This window comes from Oncorhynchus mykiss, chromosome 23 (genome assembly GCF_057628025.1).
Source record: "Oncorhynchus mykiss isolate SJ-2025 chromosome 23, ASM5762802v1, whole genome shotgun sequence".
In the NCBI taxonomy this organism is placed as follows: Eukaryota; Metazoa; Chordata; class Actinopteri; order Salmoniformes; family Salmonidae; genus Oncorhynchus; species Oncorhynchus mykiss.
In genome coordinates this window covers 33,569,292-33,593,414 of record NC_143044.1, presented here as the reverse complement: position 1 = coordinate 33,593,414, position 24,123 = coordinate 33,569,292, and the positions used below count along the sequence as shown (strand labels likewise).

The following is a 24,123-nucleotide window of genomic DNA, read 5'->3' as shown; positions in this document are numbered from 1 at the left end:
AAGCTTGATAACCCCATCAGATTTTTGCCCCCCGAAAAATACAAAATAATTAATGATGGTTTTTATTTTATTTTAGTTCGTTTTGGAGTCAAACATAATAGTTTTAGTATAGTTTTAGTTTTTCAAACAGATTTGTTATTTTATTTCAGTTTAGTAAATCGTTTTTTTAATGATTTGTTTTTAGTTTACAATAATAACCTTGAAACACACACACGCACACACCTTAGGGGAGGTGTTATTCTTTACTTTGTGCAGCTACAGGTGGGTTGATTCATTCTTGCAGGCACGGACGTTGTTGCACCTGTGCCAGTCTCTGCTTTGGTAGCAGTCTCACTCACAGATTGACGGACTCCGGACACTGATTCATCAACTACTTATGTAACAGGTATGAAACAACCATGCATTCTCTCTCTCTTTCTCGTTTTAGTCCCATACGGAAAAAAATACATGTCAATATATTTAACGTCACATGTATAAATACTTCAGATACATTTGCATCTTTGCTAATATAATATTCCAGAAATGCATGGCTATGACATTTAGTCTATAGTGTGGCCAAAGTGGTTCCTAATTTGACTTCTTAAATCAGACATGAATCACCTTGTGACATGGGGAATGGAAGCTTGTTGTGTGCAACAGGGTGGGGCAATTTAATGCAATATTCCCAAAACGTTTAATTATTTAAACATTTCTGGCCTGTCTATCTATGGGTAACAGGGTGAAATGTTATGCTTAACACACTCAGGTTTTCACCACAAAACACCAGAAAATTGCCAAAAAGATTAGAATCAGCTCACCTGCTTTCACACTATGATTTGACTATCAGATATTTATTTTGAATGTTTCTTTTGAATGTATCAATGTTTCTTTTGAAATAAATATTTAAACCATTTTAGAAGGAGAGTTCAGTTCCCGTAACAGGATTGACCTTAAAATCAGGGAGGGACAGACATAAATGAATTACTAACCACATTAAATAAATAACAATCTTCAGAATTTACTTTGTCGAAGCAACAAAATGACTTAGGCTTTACAATTTTGTTGAAAACGTAAGAGCATTTAATAAAATAAATATATGATAAAAAATTCACATTGTAGGTGCAGTGAAATGTGTTGTTTTACAGGGTCAGCCATAGTAGTACGGCACCCCTGGAGCAAATTAGGGTTACGTGCCTTGCTCAAGGGATCATCGACAGCTTTTTCACTTTGTCGGCTTGGGTGTTTGAACCAGTGACCAATGTTCTAACAGCTAGGCTACCTGCCGCCCTATTTTGGGGGGTTAGGGAGTTCAAATCTTCCTAGAAGTCACAGAGCGTGCACGGAGGGACATGTCAAAATGCTGCATTTTTTGCACTTTAGCATGTCTTTATTCATATTGAAAATCCGATGTATTGAATTGTTCATGTGGTCTATATTAAAGGGCACTTCATTTCATATAATAGTGTCAATTAAATATTGGTGTCATGTATCTGTGCTTTACTACTTTTTCACCAAGAAAGCAAATCTATACACAGATTAGTGCTGGTGTTTGTTGGGTGTCAACGTTTTGTTTTCAGATTTAAGTGTTGAGACACAACAGCCAAGTAAGGCTAAAGTGTAAACTGACAACTAGGATCTGACAACTAAGATCTGCTGACAACAACAACAAAGGAAAACCTGAGAGAGAACATGTTGTAATCTAAGCTATTTAATTACAGACCTACCATGCATGACTGGTTTTACAAAAAAAGGTAGTTGTCAAGGGTGATAGGTAAAGTTTTGTTGCTCAAATGTCTTCCTTTGAACTTTTATTCAAGGTTAAAGAAAAATCTATAGTAAGTATCAGAATATCAGCCCCTACATGTTGTTGCATTTCTGAGATGTAAAAAAAAACAAGACAGACAAGAAGAGAAGTAAACAGAATTATTACATCAAGGTACATACAGTAAGTACTTTGTCTGAATATCTAGAAAGGTGTAAACAAGTATTTATGTTAATACCTCTCTGGGTGAATGACAGTAATTGCCATTTGTTTCTTTGTCACTAAACCACAGGAAAGATTTCACGCTTTATGAATACGGGTCTTGCACGCCTAGTAATATGATGTTCTAGAATGCTCTAGATTGCCTGGCCTCAGAGGAACTGAAGGTTAAAAGGGGTGACATAGGGCCCAGGGCAGAATAGGGGGCTGGGGCCACCTGCGTGAAGTGCCGTTCTGTGCCAGTGAACCCTGGATGGGGTGGCAGAATGTTATTAGTTGAATATTAAGTGAGCATGTAATGGAGTTGTAAGCAAGGGCCCTGAGCGGTACAGGAAATAAACCCTGTTTGTTGGCCAAAGTGTTTTCCCTTGTTTTATCCCTCTAGTCCAGTTGTCCCTGAATCGTTGACACGCAGCTGTGTGCCATTGTGGAACAGTGGCTAAACTAGCCTGGTCCCCAAATCTTGCCATTGGTGTGACAATGACAGATCTGAGATGAGGCTTGAGCGAAGCTTTATGCGAACTTGCTGCTTGCTTAGGATCTGTCTTAGAGGAAAGTTTACTGTAGGGCACAGCCTGCTTTGCTTTGGCAGTGTGTACTTTATGTAGGTGTCGAGTCAGCTGTGCTGTTTTGTACACAAAAGGCATCAGTTCCAGCAACAGGGTAGAGGCTGAATTGCAGGTGAATTGTGCAGGCATTGAGTGCAGTAAGGCAAAGGTTTTCAGCACAAACATGCATTCTGGAAGGGCACCAGCTTTACGTAATATTACTGCACACAAGCAAGCGATGTGTGTGCACTGTGCACAGCAAGGACAATCAGAGATGATAGGAGTAAATAGGTGCACAAAATAAGAAAAAAAATGGTTTCAATATATTTAACATCATATAAAAATATAAAAATATAACATTTGCGTCTAATGCCTTAAAATGTCTTCCAGAGATGCATACAGCACCTTCAGAAAGTATTCATACCCCTTGACTTCCACGTTTTATGTTACAGCCTGAATTCGAAATATATATATATTTAATTCACCCACACAATACCCCATAATGTGAAAACATGTTTTTTGACATTTTTGCTAATTTATTGAAAATGAAATATCTAATTTACATAAGTATTGACAACCTTGAGTCAATACTTTGTAGGAACTCCTTTGGCAGCGATTACAGCTTTGAGTTCTCTTGTGTATGTCTGTACCAGCTTTGCACATGCGGATTTAGGGATTTTCGCACAATTTTACATGCAGATTTTCTCAAGTTCTATTCATTTAGATGGGGAGCGGTGGTGAACAGCAATATTGAATTTTAAAAGCCTGCTATGTGAAATGAAGTGTCCTTCAATATAGACCACAGAGATAATTAAATTTGTTACGGTGCGTGAATGAGGACCCAAAAGCGAATCAACTTAAACAGAGCTTCTTTAATTACCAAACATAGGTAGGCTCAGATGGACCGGCAGATTCCGACAGGACAGGACAAGGTTACAGCAAACATGACGACAGTCTGGTTCAGGCATGAATGACACAAACAAACAAGAATCCGACAAGGACAGGAGCAGAAACAGAGAGAGATATAGGGACCTAATCAGAGGGAAAAAGGGAACAGGTGGGGAACGGGGTGAATGGGTAGTTAGAGGAGACAAGGGACAGCTGGGGGAAAGCGGGGGAGAAAAGGTAACCTAACACGACCAGCAGAGGGAGACAGGGTGAAGGGAAAGGACAGAGACAAGACAACATGACAGTACATGACAGTACCCCCCCACTCACCGAGCGCCTCCTGGCGCACTCGAGGAGGAAACCTGGCGGCAACGGAGGAAATCATCAATCAGCGCACGGTCCAGCACGTCCCGAGAGGGAACCCAACTCCTCTCCTCAGGACCGTACCCCTCCCAGTCAACTAGGTACTGATGACCACGGCCCCGAGGACGCATGTCCAAGATTTTACGGACCCTGTAGATAGGTGCGCCCTCGACAAGGATGGGGGGGGGGGGGGAAGACGAGCGGGGGCGCGAAGAACGGGCTTAACACAGGAGACATGGAAGACCGGGTGGACGCGACGAAGATATCGCGGAAGAAGAAGTCGCACTGCGACAGGATTAATGACCTGAGAGATACGGAATGGACCAATGAACCGCGGGGTCAACTTGCGAGAAGCCGTCTTAAGGGGAAGGTTCTGAGTGGAGAGCCAAACTCTCTGACCGCGACAATATCTAGGGCTCTTAGTTCTACGCTTATTAGCAGCTCTCACAGTCTGCGCCCTATAACGGCAAAGTGCAGACCTGACCCTCTTCCAGGTGCGCTCGCAACGTTGGACAAAAGCCTGAGCGGAGGGGACGCTGGACTCGGCGAACTGAGATGAGAACAACGGAGGCTGGTACCCGAGGCTACTCTGAAAAGGAGATAGCCCGGTCGCAGACGAAGGAAGCGAGTTGTGGGCGTATTCTGCCCAGGGGAGCTGTTCTGACCAAGACGCAGGGTTGCGAAAAGAAAGACTGCGTAAGATGCGACCAATAGTCTGATTGGCCCGTTCTGCTTGACCGTTAGACTGGGGGTGAAAGCCGGAAGAGAGACTGACGGAAGCCCCAATCAAACGGCAAAACTCCCTCCAAAATTGAGACGTGAATTGCGGACCTCTGTCCGAAACGACGTCTGACGGAAGGCCATGAATTCTGAAAACATTCTCGATGATGATTTGTGCCGTCTCTTTAGCAGAAGGAAGCTTAGCAAGGGGAATGAAATGAGCCGCCTTAGAGAACCTATCGACAACCGTAAGAATAACAGTCTTCCCCGCTGACGAAGGCAGTCCGGTGACAAAATCTAAGGCGATGTGAGACCACGGTCGAGAGGGAATAGGAAGCGGCCTGAGACGGCCGGCAGGAGGAGAGTTACCGGACTTAGTCTGCGCGCAGACCGAACAAGCAGCCACGAAACGACGCGTGTCATGCTCCCGGGTGGGCCACCAGAAACGCTGGCGAATGGAAGCAAGCGTACCCCGAACGCCAGGGTGGCCGGCTAACTTGGCAGAGTGAGCCCACTGAAGAACGGCCAGACGAGTAGGAACGGGAACGAAAAGAAGGTTCCTAGGACAAGCGCGCGGCGACGGAGTTTGAGTGAGTGCTTGCTTTACCTGCCTCTCAATTCCCCAGACAGTCAACCCGACAACACGCCCCTCAGGGAGAATCCCCTCGGGGTCAGTGGAGGCTACTGAAGAACTGAAGAGACGAGACAAAGCATCAGGCTTGGTGTTCTTAGAGCCCGGACGATAAGAAATCACGAACTCGAAACGAGCGAAAAACAGCGCCCAACGCGCCTGACGCGCATTAAGTCGTTTGGCAGAACGGATGTACTCAAGGTTCCTATGGTCAGTCCAAACGACAAAAGGAACGGTCGCCCCCTCCAACCACTGTCGCCATTCGCCTAGGGCTAACCGGATGGCGAGCAGTTCGCGGTTACCCACATCATAGTTACGTTCCGACGGCGACAGGCGATGAGAAAAATACGCGCATGGGTGGACCTTGTCGTCAGAGAGGGAGCGCTGAGAAAGGATGGCTCCCACTCCCACCTCTGACGCGTCAACCTCGACAACGAACTGTCTAGAGACGTCAGGTGTAACAAGGATAGGAGCGGATGTAAAACGATTCTTGAGGAGATCAAAAGCTCCCTGGGCGGAAACGGACCACTTAAAGCACGTCTTGACAGAAGTAAGGGCTGTGAGAGGAGCTGCCACCTGACCGAAATTACGGATGAAACGACGATAGAAGTTCGCGAAGCCGAGAAAGCGCTGCAGCTCGACGCGTGACTTAGGGACGGGCCAATCAATGACAGCTTGGACCTTAGCGGGATCCATCTTAATGCCTTCAGCGGAAATAACAGAACCGAGAAATGTGACGGAGGAGGCATGAAAAGTGCACTTCTCAGCCTTCACAAAAAGACAATTCTCTAAAAGGCGCTGGAGGACACGTCGAACGTGCTGAACATGAATCTGGAGTGACGGTGAAAAAATCAGGATATCGTCAAGGTAAACGAAAACAAAGATGTTCAGCATGTCTCTCAGGACATCATTGACTAATGCCTGAAAGACAGCTGGAGCGTTAGCGAGGCCGAAAGGAAGAACCCGGTATTCAAAGTGCCCTAACGGAGTGTTAAACGCCGTCTTCCACTCGTCCCCCTCCCTGATGCGCACGAGATGGTAAGCGTTACGAAGGTCCAACTTAGTGAAAAACCTGGCTCCCTGCAGGATCTCGAAGGCTGAAGACATAAGAGGAAGCGGATAACGATTCTTCACTGTTATGTCATTCAGCCCTCGATAATCTATGCAGGGGCGCAGAGACCCGTCCTTCTTCTTGACAAAAAAAAACCCCGCTCCGGCGGGAGAGGAGGAGGGGACTATGGTACCGGCGTCAAGAGCTACAGACAAATAATCTTCGAGAGCCTTACGTTCGGGAGCCGACAGAGAGTATAGTCTACCCCGGGGGGGGGGTGGTTCCCGGAAGGAGATCAATACTACAATCATACGACCGGTGTGGAGGAAGAGAGGTGGCCCTGGACCGACTGAACACCGTGCGCAGATCGTGATATTCCTCCGGCACCCCTGTCAAATCACCAGGCTCCTCCTGTGAAGAAGAGACAGAGGAAACAGGAGGGATAGCAGACATTAAACATTTCACATGACAAGAGACGTTCCAGGAGAGGATAGAATTACTAGACCAATTAATGGAAGGATTATGACAAACTAGCCAGGGATGGCCCAAAACAACAGGTGTAAAAGGTGAACGAAAAATTAAAAAAGAAATGGTTTCACTATGATTACCAGAAACAGTGAGGGTTAAAGGTAGCGTCTCACGCTGAATCCTGGGGAGAGGACTACCATCCAGGGCGAACAAGGCCGTGGGCTCCTTTAACTGTCTGAGAGGAATGTCATGTTCCCGAGCCCAGGTCTCGTCCATAAAACAGCCCTCCGCCCCAGAGTCTATTAAGGCACTGCAGGAAGCTGACGAACCGGTCCAGCGTAGATGGACCGACAAGGTAGTGCAGGATCTTGAAGGAGAGACAGGAGTAGTAGCGCTCACCAGTAGCCCTCCGCTTACTGACGAGCTCTGGCCTTTTACTGGACATGAAGTGACAAAATGACCAGCGGAACCGCAATAGAGACAGAGGCGGTTGGTGATTCTCCGTTCCCTCTCCTCAGTCGAGATGCGGATACCTCCCAGCTGCATGGACTCAGCACCCGAGCCGGCAGAGGAAGATGGTAGTGATGCGGAGAGGGAGGCGACGGAGAGTGCGAGCTCCTTTCCACGAGCTCGGTGACGAAGATCAACCCGTCGCTCAATGCGAATAGCGAGTTCAATCAAGGAATCCACGCTGGAAGGAACCTCCCGGGAGAGAATCTCATCCTTTACCTCTGCGCGGAAACCCTCCAGAAGACGAGCGAGCAAGGCCGGCTCGTTCCAGCCACTGGAGACAGCAAGAGTGCGAAACTCAATAGAGTAGTCTGTTATGGATCGATTGCCTTGACATAGGGAAGACAGGGCCCTGGAAGCCTCCTCCCCAAAAACAGATCGATCAAAAACCCGTATCATCTCCTCCTTAAAGTCTTGATACTGGTTAGTACACTCAGCCCTTGCCTCCCAGATTGCCGTGCCCCACTCACGAGCCCGTCCAATAAGGAGAGATATGACGTAGGCGACACGAGCAGTGCTCCTGGAGTAAGTGTTGGGCTGGAGAGAAAACACAATATCACACTGGGTGAGGAACGAGCGGCATTCAGTGGGCTCCCCAGAGTAACACGGCGGGTTATTGATTCTGGGCTCCGGAGATTCGAAAGCCCTGGAAGTGGCCGGTGGATCGAGGCGGAGATGGTGAACCTGTTCTGTGAGGTTGGAGACTTGGGTGGCCAGGGTCTCAACGGCATGTCGAGCAGCAGACAATTCCTGCTTGTGTCTGCCTAGCATCGCTCCCTGGATCTCGACGGCTGAGTGGAGAGGATCCGAAGTCGCTGGGTCCATTCTTGGTCGGATTCTTCTGTTACGGTGCGTGAATGAGGACCCAAAAGCGAATCAATTTAAACAGAGCTTCTTTAATTACCAAACATAGGTAGGCTCAGATGGACCGGCAGATTCCGACAGGACAGGACAAGGTTACAGCAAACATGACGACAGTCTGGTTCAGGCATGAATGACACAAACAAACAAGAATCCGACAAGGACAGGAGCAGAAACAGAGAGAGATATAGGGACCTAATCAGAGGGAAAAAGGGAACAGGTGGGGAACGGGGTGAATGGGTAGTTAGAGGAGACAAGGGACAGCTGGGGGAAAGCGGGGGAGAAAAGGTAACCTAACACGACCAGCAGAGGGAGACAGGGTGAAGGGAAAGGACAGAGACAAGACAACATGACAGTACATGACAAAATTAATATGGATATGGATCAATATGGATAAATACTTGCTAAAGTGTAAAAATTCAGCATTTTGAAATGTCCCTCCGTTCACCCTCTGTGACTTTTAAGATAACGTTAAACCACTAACCCCCCAAAATACATTCCACCGATTTTCAATGGGATTCAAATCTGTGCTTTGGCTGAGCAACTCAAGAACTTTCACATTCTTGTTCTGACATGGTGATTTGAATTCAGGACAAATAGTAAAATGTTTGTCTCATCAGACCACAGAATCTTTTGCCTTATGTTCTCAGTCTTTCACGTGCCTTTTCGTAAAACTCCAGGCGTGCTGTCATGTGCCTTTTTCTCAGAAGTGGCTTCTGTCTGGCCACTCCCCCATATATCCCAGATTGGTGAAGTGCTTTAGAGACTGTTGTACTTCTGGCAGGTTCTCCCATCTCAGCCAAGGAACTCTGTAGTTCTGTCAGAGTGATCATTGTGTTCTTGGTCATCTAAAAGCAGCTACATTTCTTGGTCTTTACAATTATTGTAAAAATTAGTATTTTGGGGGTTTAGTGGGTTAACATTTTCCTAGAAGTCACAGAGGGTGAATGGAGGGACATTTGAAAATGCAGAATTTTGGCACTTTAGCAAGTATTCATTAATATTGAAAATCTGATTTGTTGAATTCTCCCTGTGGTCTGTACTAAAGGGGATTTCATATAACAGGCTTTTAAAATTCAATAATGGTGCATCATTTCTACTTAACATATCAAAGGGATTCAAAAGACACATATTTCGAGGAATGACCCAGTACAGGTTAAGTCCTACCCATTGGATGTTGGTTGCAATGCTCTTGTCAAATTGATATATGCATGTGAAAATATATTCTAAAGTACTTTCTTTAATGTATTTCAAAATGTATTGTATTTTGAAATAAAAAGACCAATTCATTCTGATGCATATAACATATATTATGATATACATTATTTTATTTTTAATTTTTAAATAAGTTATTTGGGCAATTTGGGCAACTACCTCTTTCCCTACTGTATTTTATTTATTTATTTATTTTGCTCCTTTGCACCCCCATTATTTTTATTTCTACTTTGCACATTCTCCCATTTCAAATCTACCATTCCAGTGTTTTACTTGCTATATTGTATCTACTTTGCCACCATGGCCTTTTTGCCTTTACCTCCCTTATCTCACCTCATTTGCTCACATCATATATAGACTTGTTTATACTGTATTATTGACTGTATGTTTGTTTTACTCCATGTGTAACTCTGTGTCGTTGTATGTGTCGAACTGCTTTGCTTTATCTTGGCCAGGTCGCAGTTGTAAATGAGAACTTGTTCTCAACTTGCCTACCTGGTTATATAAATGTGAAATAAAAAAATATATAAAACAAATTTTAAGTCCCGAACAGTAATTCGGATTCCCATGTAAAAAAAGCCTGTTCAGTCACTGAAATATCACACATAATATTTGTTTTGGATCTAAATGTTCCAAATTCTCTCATGGTTAACTCCCAGGAAGTTTGAAAACACAGGCTAAGTGGGCGGGGAACTTATATTCAGGAACTCACCTTGACTGACAGTTCTTTGAAACACCTTCATCAAGCAACTTGGAAGCAGTGAGCAGTGTTGCAGTAAAATCATCTCAAGCAGATTTGGTGACACACAATACAACTAAAACACAGAAATTGCATTAATAATGTCAATTTGGTTCACATACATCTCCTGTTTGGCATGTCTCTTGTGATGCATTTCCCAGCAGCACTGACAGATGTGTTGACATGACAACTGCATCAGAGTTTTGAACCCCCACCCACCCACCCACCCACCCACCCACCCACCAACCGCCCTTTTGTTCCATGCTGGCTGAAGACTTAGCTAGCCAGTAACTAGCTAACACCAGACACAGATGAAAGGGGAAACATATAAGCATCTTCACATACTGTAGATTAATAGGTTAAACTTTTAATTATATTTTCTGACACCCTACAGTAAAGCTTTCACATCGGTAGAATAGCTCTCTAGCTATATAAACCACGCCCCTCTGAAACACACCTTTGCAGTGTTGGTTACACGACAGTAAGAGAAGTATGAGAATATCATGTTACCGTTGGTGTTTTAAAATGGGAGCGTTAGGGTGATGTCATCCTATCCCGTTAATAATCCCGACTCCTGAATCCAAGTGTTTGACATGGGGGAGGGGACCTGTAACTTTATGATCAAACTTTATCAATGTAGAAGCAACAGTCATTTTTAATCCTTTGGTCATCATACTTTGATCTGGTTTCACCCAAATATCATCCCATTTCATGAAAAACATGATTTTGACTGTTCAAGACCTTTAAATATTTCACATATCCTACTTTAAAAACAAAACAAAATGCCCAAATGTTTTTTTTTCTCCTTATGGGTGGTGTGGAGAACAACGCCTTCCTGTGTCTTCTAAGGATAACCCTGAGACACGATGCTCTCTCTCTCTCTCTGTGTGTGTGTGTGTGTGTGTGTGTGTGTGTGTGTGTGTGTGTGTGTGTGTGTGTGTGTGTGTGTGTGTGTGTGTGTGTGTGTGTGTGTGTGTGTGTGTGTGTGTGTGTGTGTGTGTGTGTGTGTGTGTGTGTGTGTGTGTGTCTCTCTATACCTGTGGCCTAAAGCAACTACAGTTATATTGTGAGTGGTGCCTATGTCCACAAGGACAACTGGGTTACTTCAGCTGTAAATGCATTATATATTATTCTATAATATTATTATTATTATGTTATATAGACTTATTGTATGTGATCTCTGATATAATATAATCAAATTAACATGAACAGAAAAATAAACCTACTTGACATAAATGTCAGGCATTGTATATGGTTGGTAGTCTACTCGGCCTCTGTGGAAATACCCTATTATGACGCTTCATAGAGAACAGTGCAAACTGGATAGAAATCAAAGAGAAAGTGTGAAACTTAATCTGACCACAGTGTAACTTGATTCAATTAAACTGAAATTAAGACCTTTATTCTGGTGCATAGGCTACTCATGTTTTATTGCCTATTTCTCACCAGTGTGCTGTAGATTCCTTCCTATATTCCTAGCTTCATCACTAAACATGTTTTCAAATGCAATACTAAACTTGTTTTAATAGATTTAGATGAATAAACAGATTTTACTCATGGAAATCTATTTGTATGAAACTATCAACATTGGGAGGGAACAAAACACTCTTAACATATTTGAAGGGGGCTGTTGTGAACTTCTTTCCTTGTTCGCCATATTGTCTTGGGAAGTATGGGCCTTAATTAAGCAATATTGAACCTGACTGAGGGTTGCATCCCTAATTGCATCCTATTTCCTGTATAGTGCACTACTTTTGACCAGGGCCCATTTGAACAATGGAAAAGGGCTCTGATCAAAAGTAGTGCACTATATAGGGAATAGGGTGCCATTTAAGACGACTAATGGGTAATGTAGGTTGATCAAATTAGGGCTGGTCACAACATATCGTAGCTGGGGCTAAGTGTGTACACAGCTTACAACTGTCTTAACAGTGAGTTTATAGCAGTAAAAAACCTTTTCGTCATAAAGCACTTTCAACCTCATTTACTATACAGTATGTTGTGTTAAGTCCATTTGGATTTGTGAGTTTTGTTTTCCGTTTGAACATCTTGACCATAGTCAGTGTAAATATGTGTTGCTTTAGGCAAAATACATAGAATATACTGCTGTGATTAAGAGTTTTATGACCTGTGAAATGTGATTAAAATTAGTGTTATTATACCGTATAACAGTCTAACAGAAGGAGGATTAACTTTCAAAAGGAGGCAGTTGTGGTAATGTAAAGATGATGCTCAGACATACAGGAGTTTCCATTCAATAGTATATTATTGTCAGAATTTTAATATTGTGGTTTCCAAAATTATGTTTTGTTTCCTTCTTTAATTTAAAGATATTTACATTTTGGAGAAGAACGGGTTATAGAAAGTTAGTAGAACCTTTTTTCTGTATAACCTTATATTCTGGCAATGGGGGCTACATTTTTAGCCAGGAGGAAGCTGTCAAGGTGTGTATGAAGGCGAAGTCAGGTGCAGGAGAGCAGAGTATGATAAATAAAGCGCACTTTATTATAGTTCCAAACCGGGAGCACAACAAAACAAACTCGCTCAAAAGAACGGAACAATAAAGTAAAACGCTAAAGGACATTGTTTGACAATAAACAATTACACACAAACATGATGGGAAACCAAGGGTTAAATACAAGTAGATTGATTGGGAAAATGAAAACCAGGTGTGTATGGAAACAAGACAAGACAAATGGATATATGAAAAATGGAGCGGTGATGGCTAGAAAGCCGGTGACTTCGATCACCGAACGAACAAGAGTTTCAGACCATAAAGTCTTGTTGACTCAGATAGGCGGAGAATAGGAGTGATTGCACTCAGACGGAAAAATAGAGAATGCTTTCAGTGGTGTGTGTGTGTGTGTGTGAGTAAAGAGGATGCGCTCAGTGGTTTGGCTGTGATGGAGCCTTCTTCTGCCCATGATCGTTCCAGTTTCCACATTAATTCTTCTCCTCAGCCTCAGTCTAACCTAGACCAATTCAGTCCTGTGGCGTTCCTTTACTGGCTTGTAGACAACACAACACTTTTGACTCCACCCAAATAAAAGTCACTTCAACAGTGGGCCATGCACTGCCTTGCATGCACAACCTCATCCATTTCGAGTTACAGGTTTAAGATGAGTACAGAATTATTTGTCCAAGTACACTGCAAAATCGAATTACCATTGATTTAGTAATCTGAAAGTAATACTATCCAACCACTGGCACTTGACTCAAAACGTGTATTTTTGCTGGTTCTACAAACAATCAACATGTCACAAAATGTAAACTACCCTAGTTACTGTAAGTGTTACGTGTTTCTCCTTAGATGACCTTGGTAAGACAAAATATATAAGTTACAGGAAGCCCTGTGAGCGGCAGGGCAATAGAAACAAACTGCAGTAGGGAAAAATACACCTCTGCATAATCATGCCACATGATACTTCCAAGTAGCTGAAAACACCACAGAAAATTAATGGGGCCAACAGGGTCTGTTGCCATGGGTTTTTGCATCTCTAGGCAACTGCCTCATTATGATAAACGGTATTGACACAGTGCATGGAGGCAGGATAAAAGGGAATCATAGATGGTAAACATTCCCAGATTAACATTTTAAAATTGCATCTTGAGAGCAGAAAAGTGCGCCATGGGAGAAAAGACGAAATATGAAGAAGAACCAATAAGAAAAAAAGAAAACCACTTCCATGAAATTATGAACAACCAGCTGTGGAAAAAAGTAGGCAATAAAGTGTCTGCCACTCCCTTCCTCTCTCTCTTCCCCCTTGTCGATATGCCTTGTCTCAAAGTTTTCACTGTCAACAAAAAAGCGTCCTTAGCTTTCTTCTCTCGAGCACTAATCACAAACGCATGTACACTGAACAAAAATATAAACGCAACATGTAAAATGTTGGTCCCGTGTTTCATGAGCTGAAATAAAATATGCAAGAAAAAAAAAGGTATTTCTCAAAAATGTGGAGCACAAATTTGTTTACAACACTGGTAGTGAGCATTTTTCCTTTGTCATGATAATCCATCCACCTGACAGGTGTGGCATATCAAGAAGCTGATTAAACAGCATGATCATTACCCAGGTGCACCTTGCGCTGGAGACAATAAAATGTCAGTCTAAAATGTGCAGTTCTGTCACAAAACACAATGCCACAGATGTCTCAAGTTTTGAGGGAGAGCGCAAATGGCATGAATGTCCACCAGCACTGTTGCCAGAGAATTGAATGTTAATTTCTATACCAATGTAATTTTACACAATTTGGCAATATGCCCAACCGGCTTCACAACCGCAGACCTGTCACGGCTGTCGTAAGTACGGGACCAAGGCGCAGCAGATGTTGAGTTCCACATATTTATTGCAAAGTGAAACTTAAAGAAAAAACAATAAATCAATAACCGTGACTATGTGGTGCACATGCACAAACACAAAACAATATCCCACAAACACAGGTGGAAAAAATAGCTACTTAAATATGATCCCCAACTAAAGACAACGATTACCAGCTGCCTCTAATGGGGAATCATACAAAACACCTACATAGAAAGTATAAACTGGAAAACAACATAGAAATTATAAACTAGAATACCCCCAAGTCGCTCCCTGACCTACAACACCATAGAGAAACAAGGGCTCTCTATGGTCAGGGCGTGACAAGACCATGTGTAACCGCACCAGCCCAGGCTTCCACATCCGGCTTCTTGACCTGAGGGATCGTCTGAGACCAGCCACCTGGACAACTGATGAAACTGTGGGTTTGCACAAATAATTTCTCCACAAACTCGTCATCCTCACCAGGGTCTTGACCTGACTGCAGTTTGGCGTCGTAACCGATTTCAGCAGGCATATGCTCACCGTCGATGGCCATTGGCAGACTGGAGACGTGTGCTCTTCACGGATGAATCCTGGTTTCAACTGTACGGGGCAGATGGCAAACAGCGTGCATGGCATTAGCTGATGTCAACATTGTGAACAGAGTGCCCCATGGTGACGCTGTGGTTATGGTATAGGCAGGCATAAGTGACGGACAATGAACACAATTGCATTTTTTCAATGGCAATTTGAATGCACAGAGATTCTGTGACGAGATCCTAAGGGACCATTGTCCTTTCATTCATCTGCCGCCATCAACTCATGTTTCAGCATGATAATGCACATCCTTATGTCGCAAGGATCTGTACACAATTCCTTGAAGCTGAAAATGTCCCAGTTCTTCCATGACCTGCAAACTCACCAGACATGTCACCCATTGACCAGTAAAATCGTTGAAATTGTTTCATGTTGCGCTGATATTTTTGTTGGACCCTTCCGAAATGTTAGGACTTTGTCAGGCTGCTCTATATCGACGTGTACAACAGTGTGCCCCAGTTCCAGCAAATATCCAGCAACTTCGAACAGCCACTGAAGGGGAGTGGGACAACATTCCACCAGCCACAATCAACAGCCTGATCAACTCTATGCAAAGGATATGTGTCAAGTGTACATGAGAATAATGGTGGTTACACCAGATACTGACTAGTTTTCTGATCCATGCCTTTTTTTAAGGTATCTGTGACCAATAGATGCATATCTGTATTCCCAGTCATGTGAAATCCAAAGATTAGGGCCTAATTAATTTATTGATATGAACTGTAACGCAGTAAAATCGTTGAAATTGTTTCATGCAGCGCAGATATTTTTGTTGGACCAATCTGAAATGTTATGACTTTGTCAAGCTGCAGTAACCAACAAAAAAACACACTTGACAATGATTTCTGTGTCATTTGGAGGAATGAAAATGAATCTAACTTTTGTGCACTAGTGGGGCGACTAAGCAAAAATACTAAATTGTGCATTTCGTGATAAAAGCACCAAAGTTGGCACAGATGTAAATGCAAGCAGACTGAAAAGATGTAGCCACCCCAGATTTGGCCCCTGGGGGGCATTGCAGTCACTATAACAAAAAAAGAACTAAGGAATTGAAATACATATTTTGCCTTAAATCAATGTATCTGGTGAGACTCTCATCTTTGAGATTCAATTGGAACTGAGCTGACAGCCCATAGCATTCTAAAGTTAGAGCTACAAGTCTGTTGGCACCGGTGCCCATATCACCCATATTAGAAGCCATCTTTGGTCGTACCGGTATGTCAGATTAGCTCAATCACCAATATCTCAGACTCTAAGTATCACAGAAAAATAACACTTTGAATAAATAACAGACATGCTCATGAAAATAATTTGCTAGAAACTGTTAGAAACATAACAAAACATACGAAAACATATGTTTTTTTACATCACATTTGACTATAAATGTGTGAACAATTTTTAAAATCTGCTTATTTTTGAGCATTTAAACCATTTACTTGTTTTATAAAAGGTTAACTAGAGTCGATGTCCGTGCCCCGAGAAAATCGAATTAGCATTATTCAAAAAAAGTAATTTTGCATGAGCTGCGTCTTAATCCACCGATGGCCTTCCACATCTGTGCTGGAAGGTGGCCGAGCTACAGTGGGGTAGATGTAAGATCTTTCTTATATTGCTCAGATATAGGACAGACACTTTAAAACAAACTTCCTTTTGATGTATTTTTTGACTATCTGTTTTTCCATGTATGAATCTGTTATTCAATATGTTACTATGGGCTAATAACAGTAAGGCAAAATTCTATGTTTCATCAATTATTTTCTTTATATATGTTTTTGATACCTAAAGTGGTCCTAAAATTCTAAATACAATATATAAATAATCCTTGATATGTCCAGCTTAAAACAATTCCACATGTTAGGAGCCCACCTTGTCAAGTGTCAGTGTGCAGTGGTGAGGACGGAGTCAGGCGCAGGACACAACTGAATAAAATGACGTACTTTACTCGAAAAGAAACAAACATAAATTCCACGCAGGGAAAACACACCATAACACATCAGTCTAACACTCAACAAGGAACAAACACGCACAAAACATATTGGGAACCAGAGGGTTAAATAGGGAAAATACTATTAACGTAATGGGAACCAGGTGTGTACAATCAAGACAAAACAACCTAGAAAAAAGAAATGTAGATCGGTGGCAGCTAGAATAGCCGGTGACGCCGAACGTCGCCTGATCAAGGAGAGGCACCAACTTCGGCGGAAGTCATGACACCTCTCGTAATTTCAAAGAAGCAAAAACGTGTGATGAGTCTGCAATGAAAAATATGTAGCATAATGCTTACTTTCTTTTTCATTTTTTAAATACATTTCACTGCATCAGAGATAGTGTACACAGACATTTCAGCTTTGCAGCCTTCTTCAGTGTGTACAGTGCCTTGCGAAAGTATTCGGCCCCCTTGAACTTTGTGACCTTTTGCCACATTTCAGGCTTCAAACATAAAGATATAAAACTGTATTTTTTTGTGAAGAATCAACAACAAGTGGGACACAATCATGAAGTGGAACGACATTTATTGGATATTTCAAACTTTTTTAACAAATCAAAAACTGAAAAATTGGGCGTGCAAAATTATTCAGCCCCTTTACTTTCAGTGCAGCAAACTCTCTCCAGAAGTTCAGTGAGGATCTCTGAATGATCCAATGTTGACCTAAATGACTAATGATGATAAATACAATCCACCTGTGTGTAATCAAGTCTCCGTATAAATGCACCTGCACTGTGATAGTCTCAGAGGTCCGTTAAAAGCGCAGAGAGCATCATGAAGAACAAGGAACACACCAGGCAGGTCCGAGATACTGTTGTGAAGAAGTTTAAAGACGGATTTGAATACAAAAATATTTCCCAAGCTTTAAACATCCCAAGGAGCACTGTGCAAGCGATAATATTGAAATGGAAGGAGTATCAGACCACTGCAAATCTACCAAGTCCCTCTAAACTTTCAGCTCATACAAGGAGAAGACTGATCAGAGATGCAGCCAAGAGGCCCATGATCACTCTGGATGAACTGCAGAGATCTACAGCTGAGGTGGGAGACTCTGTCCATAGGACAACAATCAGTCGTATATTGCACAAATCTGGCCTTTATGGAAGAGTGGCAAGAAGAAAGCCATTTCTTAAAGATATCCATAAAAAGTGTTGTTTAAAGTTTGCCACAAGACACCTGGGAGACACACCAAACATGTGGAAGAAGGTGCTCTGGTCAGATGAAACCAAAATTGAACTTTTAGGCAACAATGCAAAACGTTATGTTTGGCGTAAAAGCAACACAGCTGAACACACCATCCCCACTGTCAAACATGGTGGTGGCAGCATCATGGTTTGGGCCTGCTTTTCTTCAGCAGGGACAGGGAAGATGATTAAAATTGATGGGAAGATGGATGGAGCCAAATAAAGGACCATTCTGGAAGAAAACCTGATGGAGTCTGCAAAAGACCTGAGACTGGGACGGAGATTTGTCTTCCAACAAGACAATGATCCAAAACATAAAGCAAAATCTACAATGGAATGGTTCAAAAATAAACATATCCAGGTGTTAGAATGACCAAGTCAAAGTCCAGACCTGAATCCAATCGAGAATCTGTGGAAAGAACTGAAAACTGCTGTTCACAAATGCTCTCCATCCAACCTCACTGAGCTCGAGCTGTTTTGCAAGGAGGAATGGGAAAAAATGTCAGTCTCTCGATGTGCAAAACTGATAGAGACATACCCCAAGCGACTTACAGCTGTAATCCCAGCAAAAGGTGGCGCTACAAAGTATTAACTTAAGGGGGCTGAATAATTTTGCACGCCCAATTTTTCAGTTTTTGATTTGTTAAAAAAGTTTGAAATATCCAATAAATGTCATTCCACTTCATGATTGTGTCCCACTTGTTGATGATTCTTCACAAAAAAATACAGTTTTATATCTTTATGTTTGAAGCCTGAAATGTGGCAAAAGGTTCGCAAAGTTCAAGGGGGCCGAATACTTTCGCAAGGCACTGTATGTATACGTTTTTTGTCATTCAAAACAGCATTTATGGGGAACTGGTTAGCAGCAGGTGCTTCTAATCAGGATAGATATATATTTTTGTACATCTCAGTCGACCATACAGGCTCTAGTTTTGTCACAAATGGACTACTTCCCATTTGCTTGTGCGGCAAAGAGAGATATACAGAGGGAGATATAAAGAGGGATATACAGTGAGCTCCAAAAGTATTGGGACAGTGACAATTTAGTTGTTGTTTTGGCTCTGTACTCCAGCACTTTGGATTTGAAATGATTTGATGACTATGAGGTTAAAGTGCAGACTGTCATCTTTAATTTGAGCAAATGTTCATCCATTTCGGATTATCCGTTTAGAAATTGCAGCACTTTTTGTACTTGGTCCCTCCATTTTAGGGGACCGAAAGTGCAGTATTGGGACAACTTCACGTATACATATGTGTATTAAAGTAGTCAAAAGATCTGTATTTGGTCCCATATTCCTAGCGCTCAATGACTACATTAAGCTTGTGACTCTACAAACTTGTTGCATTTACTGTTTGTTTTGGTTCTGTTTCAGATTATTTTGTACCCAATAGAAATTAATGGTAAATAATATTTTGTGGCATTTTGTAGTCGTTTCTATTATAAATAAGTATAGAATATGTTTCTAAACACTTCTACGTAATGTGGATGCTACCAGGATTAATGATATTCCTGAATGAATCGTGGATAATGATGAGTGAGAAAGTTACAGACGCACAAATATCATACCATCCAAAATACATGCTAACCTCCCCTGCTATTGTAATGGTGAGAGGTTAGCATGTCTTGGAGGTATGATATTTGTGTGTCTGTAACTTTCTCACTCATCGTTATTCATGACATACTGTACATCACATTTCACCAAAATGTTTGATAGATTTCTTTATCGTTCGTAGTTAAATAAGTGTGGATTCTGAAAGTTAGAATTGAATGAGGTGTCTGATGATAGTATAAGCCAGTGATGACAATAGACTTGATGCTTTTACAGCTATCATTGAAAGTAAATATATTGAAAAAATGAAATAAGCTTCACCGCTACTCCTTTTTGAGTGTGGACCATCACTCTTTATTGCTTCCAAAACGTTCATAAAATAAACATGTTACTGCTTGATAGACAATGTCTCTTTGAAATCAATACCAAATTGGGGTCAGAGAGAGAGCAACCACATTTCAACTCAACTGCTTTCCATCTAAACATTTTTTTGCCAATGAATCTCAGAGAGAAGTCTCCCAAATCACCATCAAGTTGATTCCAATTGCAGAAATGTTCCATCATAATGATGGAATTGCAAAACCTCTCCACATAAGTGTTCTCCTCCCTAACACACAAACACCCAACTCAAATCCACACACTCAAAATGACCATGACCCACCAACAAACCACGTGAATGTATCTGGATGGAGTGTGCTGTTGTAAAACTGTTGTCCTTCAAATGCCAACATACTCTAGTAAATATATTTGTTCAGATATTTTGTAAATTATGTTTGTTTAATTCTTAATTTATCATCTCAGAACCCAGAACCAAATCTCAGTTTGGCCACCAGTTCTAGAGACTACAATTCATAACAGTAACATGTTCAGTGTTATACAGTAGAAAATACAATCATTAAACATTATTTTCTTGTCTCTCTTCTTCCCAGATCTTACAGGATGAACAAAGAGTACACCAAGGTCAGTCCCTCTGATCCCTCCGTAAACGCCTACACCACCACCCTGTCCACTGTGAAGGCAGAGATCGACTACAAGCGCAAGAAGTGCCGCTACGTCCGCAAAGATGGCAAGTGCAATGTCCTGTTCCGCCATGTTCCTGAGGAGTGGCTCATGTATGTCACCGACATCTTCACCACGCTGGTGGAGATCAGATGGCGCGTCATGTTCCTCATCTTTGCCCTCTCCTACATCTTCTCCTGGCTCTTCTTTGGCATCATCTATTGGGTGATTGCCATGGCTAACGGCGACATGAAGGACCCTACTAACGCCCCCTGCGTGTACGAGGTGAGGGACTTCACTGGGGCTTTCCTCTTCTCACTGGAGACCCAGACCACGATCGGTTATGGTTTTAGAGGGATGTCGGAGAACTGCATGGTGGCGATCATCGTTGTGACTGTGCAGGACGTCATCAGCTGTTTTATTGACACATTTGTCATTGGTATCGCTGTGGCGAAGATGGCATCGGCACGGAAACGGGCGCAGACGGTGGGCTTCAGCAACTGCGCCGTCATTAACTTGCAAAATGGGCAGTTGTGCCTGTCTTGGAGGATTGGGGACTTCCGCCGGCACCACATGGTGGAGGGGAAGGCTCGCGCCCAAATCTTCCGCCCCAACATGCACGCCACAGGGACGGAAGATGTCAACTACAAGGACCTGGAAATCAAACAGAGTGATTTAATTTTAGCGATACCAACCACCATCATCCACGTTATTGAGCCAAGTAGTCCACTCTACCGCATGAGCCTAGAGGAGCTTCGGAAAGATGACTTTGAGTTGGTGGTGTCCTTCACCTACACAGATGACTCGACGGGCATCCTGCACCAGACCCGCACCTCCTACACGCCCGACGAGATCCACTGGGGACATCTGTTCCAAGAGATGCTGAATGTTAACCGGAGGTACTACAAGGTAGACTACTCCATGTTCCACCACACTGCTAAGGTCCTGGTTCCGGAGGTCAGTGCAGAAGAGTACGAGCAAATGAAGCTTGGGCATTACCCACGCAACTCGCCGCGCCCCAAGCGCCCATGCATTAATCGCAAACCCCCGACTGTGACTGTAGAACTGGTGAACGGCACCCCAGAACCAAAGGAACATGTAGCCATGGTTGCCACTATTGCAGCAGTTTGTGAGGATCACGGACATTTGTGTCTTACAAGGAACCCCGTTCTGACATAGATGTTCTACTGATATGATGATGCCAACACAGTGATCAATGGCCATTCAGAAACATATGAACTCATGGACAATTTGATCATTTCTTCATAGGCAACAGTAAGAGCAGGCTGTGTACTTAGTGGAATTTCTTGCAGGAAGTAACCCCCCCAACCCGCACACACACACACACAAATGTGGAAACTGCTGTCGTGTTGCTTGCTAAGTTTTTTTACTATCTATGGTGGAGTCACAATATATAAATCAAACAATTATACAATGTCTGCTCCTCAATATGATAGATAGGCTACTGAAATCAAAGAGATACAGAAAATGAATAAAAATAAGATAATCATGATTTTTATGGAGAGGTTATGGTAACTTAGTACTGTCATCTACAACAGAAAGTACTATATAGAGATGCATTTATTTTCAGAATATGTTTTGATGTGTGAGATAAAATGCTTTTTTTATTTTGTGAGTGCTTTGTAAAATATGTACAGTGCCTTCAGAAGTACCCCTTGACTTATTTCACATTTTGTTACAGCCTGAATACAAAATGGATTCAATATTTGTTTCTCACCCATCTACACACAATACCCCATAATGACAAAGTGAAAGCATTTAGAAATGATTGCAACTTTATTTAAAATTAAATACAAAAATATCAAATTTACATAAGTATTCACACTCCTGAGTTAATACATGCTAGAATCACCTTTGGCTGTGATTACAGCTGTGAGTCTTTCTGGGTAAGTCTCTAAGAGCTTTGCATAACTTATTGTACAATATTGCACATTATTATTTTTAAAATTCTTCAAACTATGTCAAGTTGGTTGCTGATCATTGCTAGCCATTGCTAGCCATTTTCAAATCTTGCCATAGATTTTCAAGCCGATTTAAGTCCAAACTGCTAAACAGGAACATTCATTGTTGTCTTGGTAAGTAACTCCAGTGAATATTTGGCTGTGTTTTAGGTTATTGTCCTGCTGAAAGGTGAATTTGTCCCCCAGTGCTTTGTCCCCCAAAGCAGACTGAACCAGGTTTTCCTCTAGAATTTTGCCAGTGCCTAGCTCTATTCCGTTAATTTTTATCCTAAAAAACTCCCTAGTCCTTGCCGATGACAAGCATACCCATAACATTATGCAACCACCAACAAGCTTGAAAATGTGAAGAGTGGCACTCAGTGATGTGTTGTGTTGGATTTGTTGAAACAAAATGCTTTATATTCAGGACATAAAGTTAATTTCTTACATCTTTACAACTTTTTTTTACAACTTTAGTGCCTTATTGCAAACAGTATGTATGTTTTGAAATCGTTGTATTCTGTACAGGCTTTCTTCTTTTCACACTGTCATTTAGATTAGTATTGTGCAGTAACTACAATGTTGTTGATCCATCCTCAGTTTTCTCCTATCCCAGCCATTCAAATCTGTTTTAAAGTTAGCATTGGCCTCATGGTGAAATCCCTGAGCAGTTTCCTTCCTTTCTGGCAACTGAGTTAGGAAGGACGCTGTATCTTTGTAGTGACCGGGTGTATTGATACACCATTCAAATTGTAATTAATAACTTCACCATGCTCAAAGGGATATTCAATGTCTGTTTTTTTTTATTTTTACCCATCTACCAATAGATGCCTTATTTGCGAGGCATTTGAAAACCTCCCTGGTCTTTGAGGTGGTCATTCAGAAATCATGTTAAACACTATTATTGCACACAGAGTGAGTCCATGCAACATATTATGTGACTTGTTAAGGAACTTTTTTACTCCTGAACTTAGTTAGGCTTGCTGTCACAAAGGGGTTGAATACTTTTGTACTCAAGACATTTCAGCTTTCAATTTTTAATTAATTTGTAAAAATGTCTAAAAACATAATTCCACTTTGACATCATGGGGTATTGTTTGTAGTGACACAATCTCAATTTAATCCATTTTAAATTCAGACTGTAACAGAAAATGTGGAACAAGTCAAGGGGTGTGAATACTTTCTGACGGCACTATTTGTGAGTATGTTGAACACAATGATGTACCATCACATTACAGAAATGTTGAGCACAGTGGAATGAAGTGTTTTGCTTGTTGTGTGGTTCGTTTAAAACATGATACTTAAGGCGCACACGCTGTGTTCAATACACATTTACATCTGTTGCTTTTATAAACTGATCATTAAAATGATTCACTGCACAGCAAATTGACCAGTGTTAATTAGTGTTGATTTTTCAATGTAACATTTCTAGTGTTGATTCAGAAATTAAAGTAACTCCGCAAGAGTTCAATTAAAACTCAGTGGTGTAAAATAATCCCAGTGTTTGTGTTAATAACCAGAGTTGAACCAAAACCACATCCATCATTATAATATTTACCAGCATGCCCTATTGCAGGTTGAATTTTAGAAT

At 42.0% G+C, this 24,123-nt stretch overlaps 1 protein-coding gene across 1 annotated transcript; it reads left to right on the top strand.

The window, feature by feature from the left end:
• The first annotated feature begins 237 nt into the window (after positions 1-237).
• On the top strand, positions 238-24,027 carry LOC110502798 (inward rectifier potassium channel 16). Its single transcript, XM_021581082.3, has 2 exons — positions 238-385; positions 20,502-24,027. The coding sequence occupies exon 2, from the start codon at positions 20,512-20,514 to the stop codon at positions 21,748-21,750; it is 1,239 nt and encodes a 412-aa protein (XP_021436757.3). The 5' UTR covers positions 238-385; positions 20,502-20,511; the 3' UTR covers positions 21,751-24,027.
• The last annotated feature ends 96 nt before the right edge of the window (positions 24,028-24,123 follow it).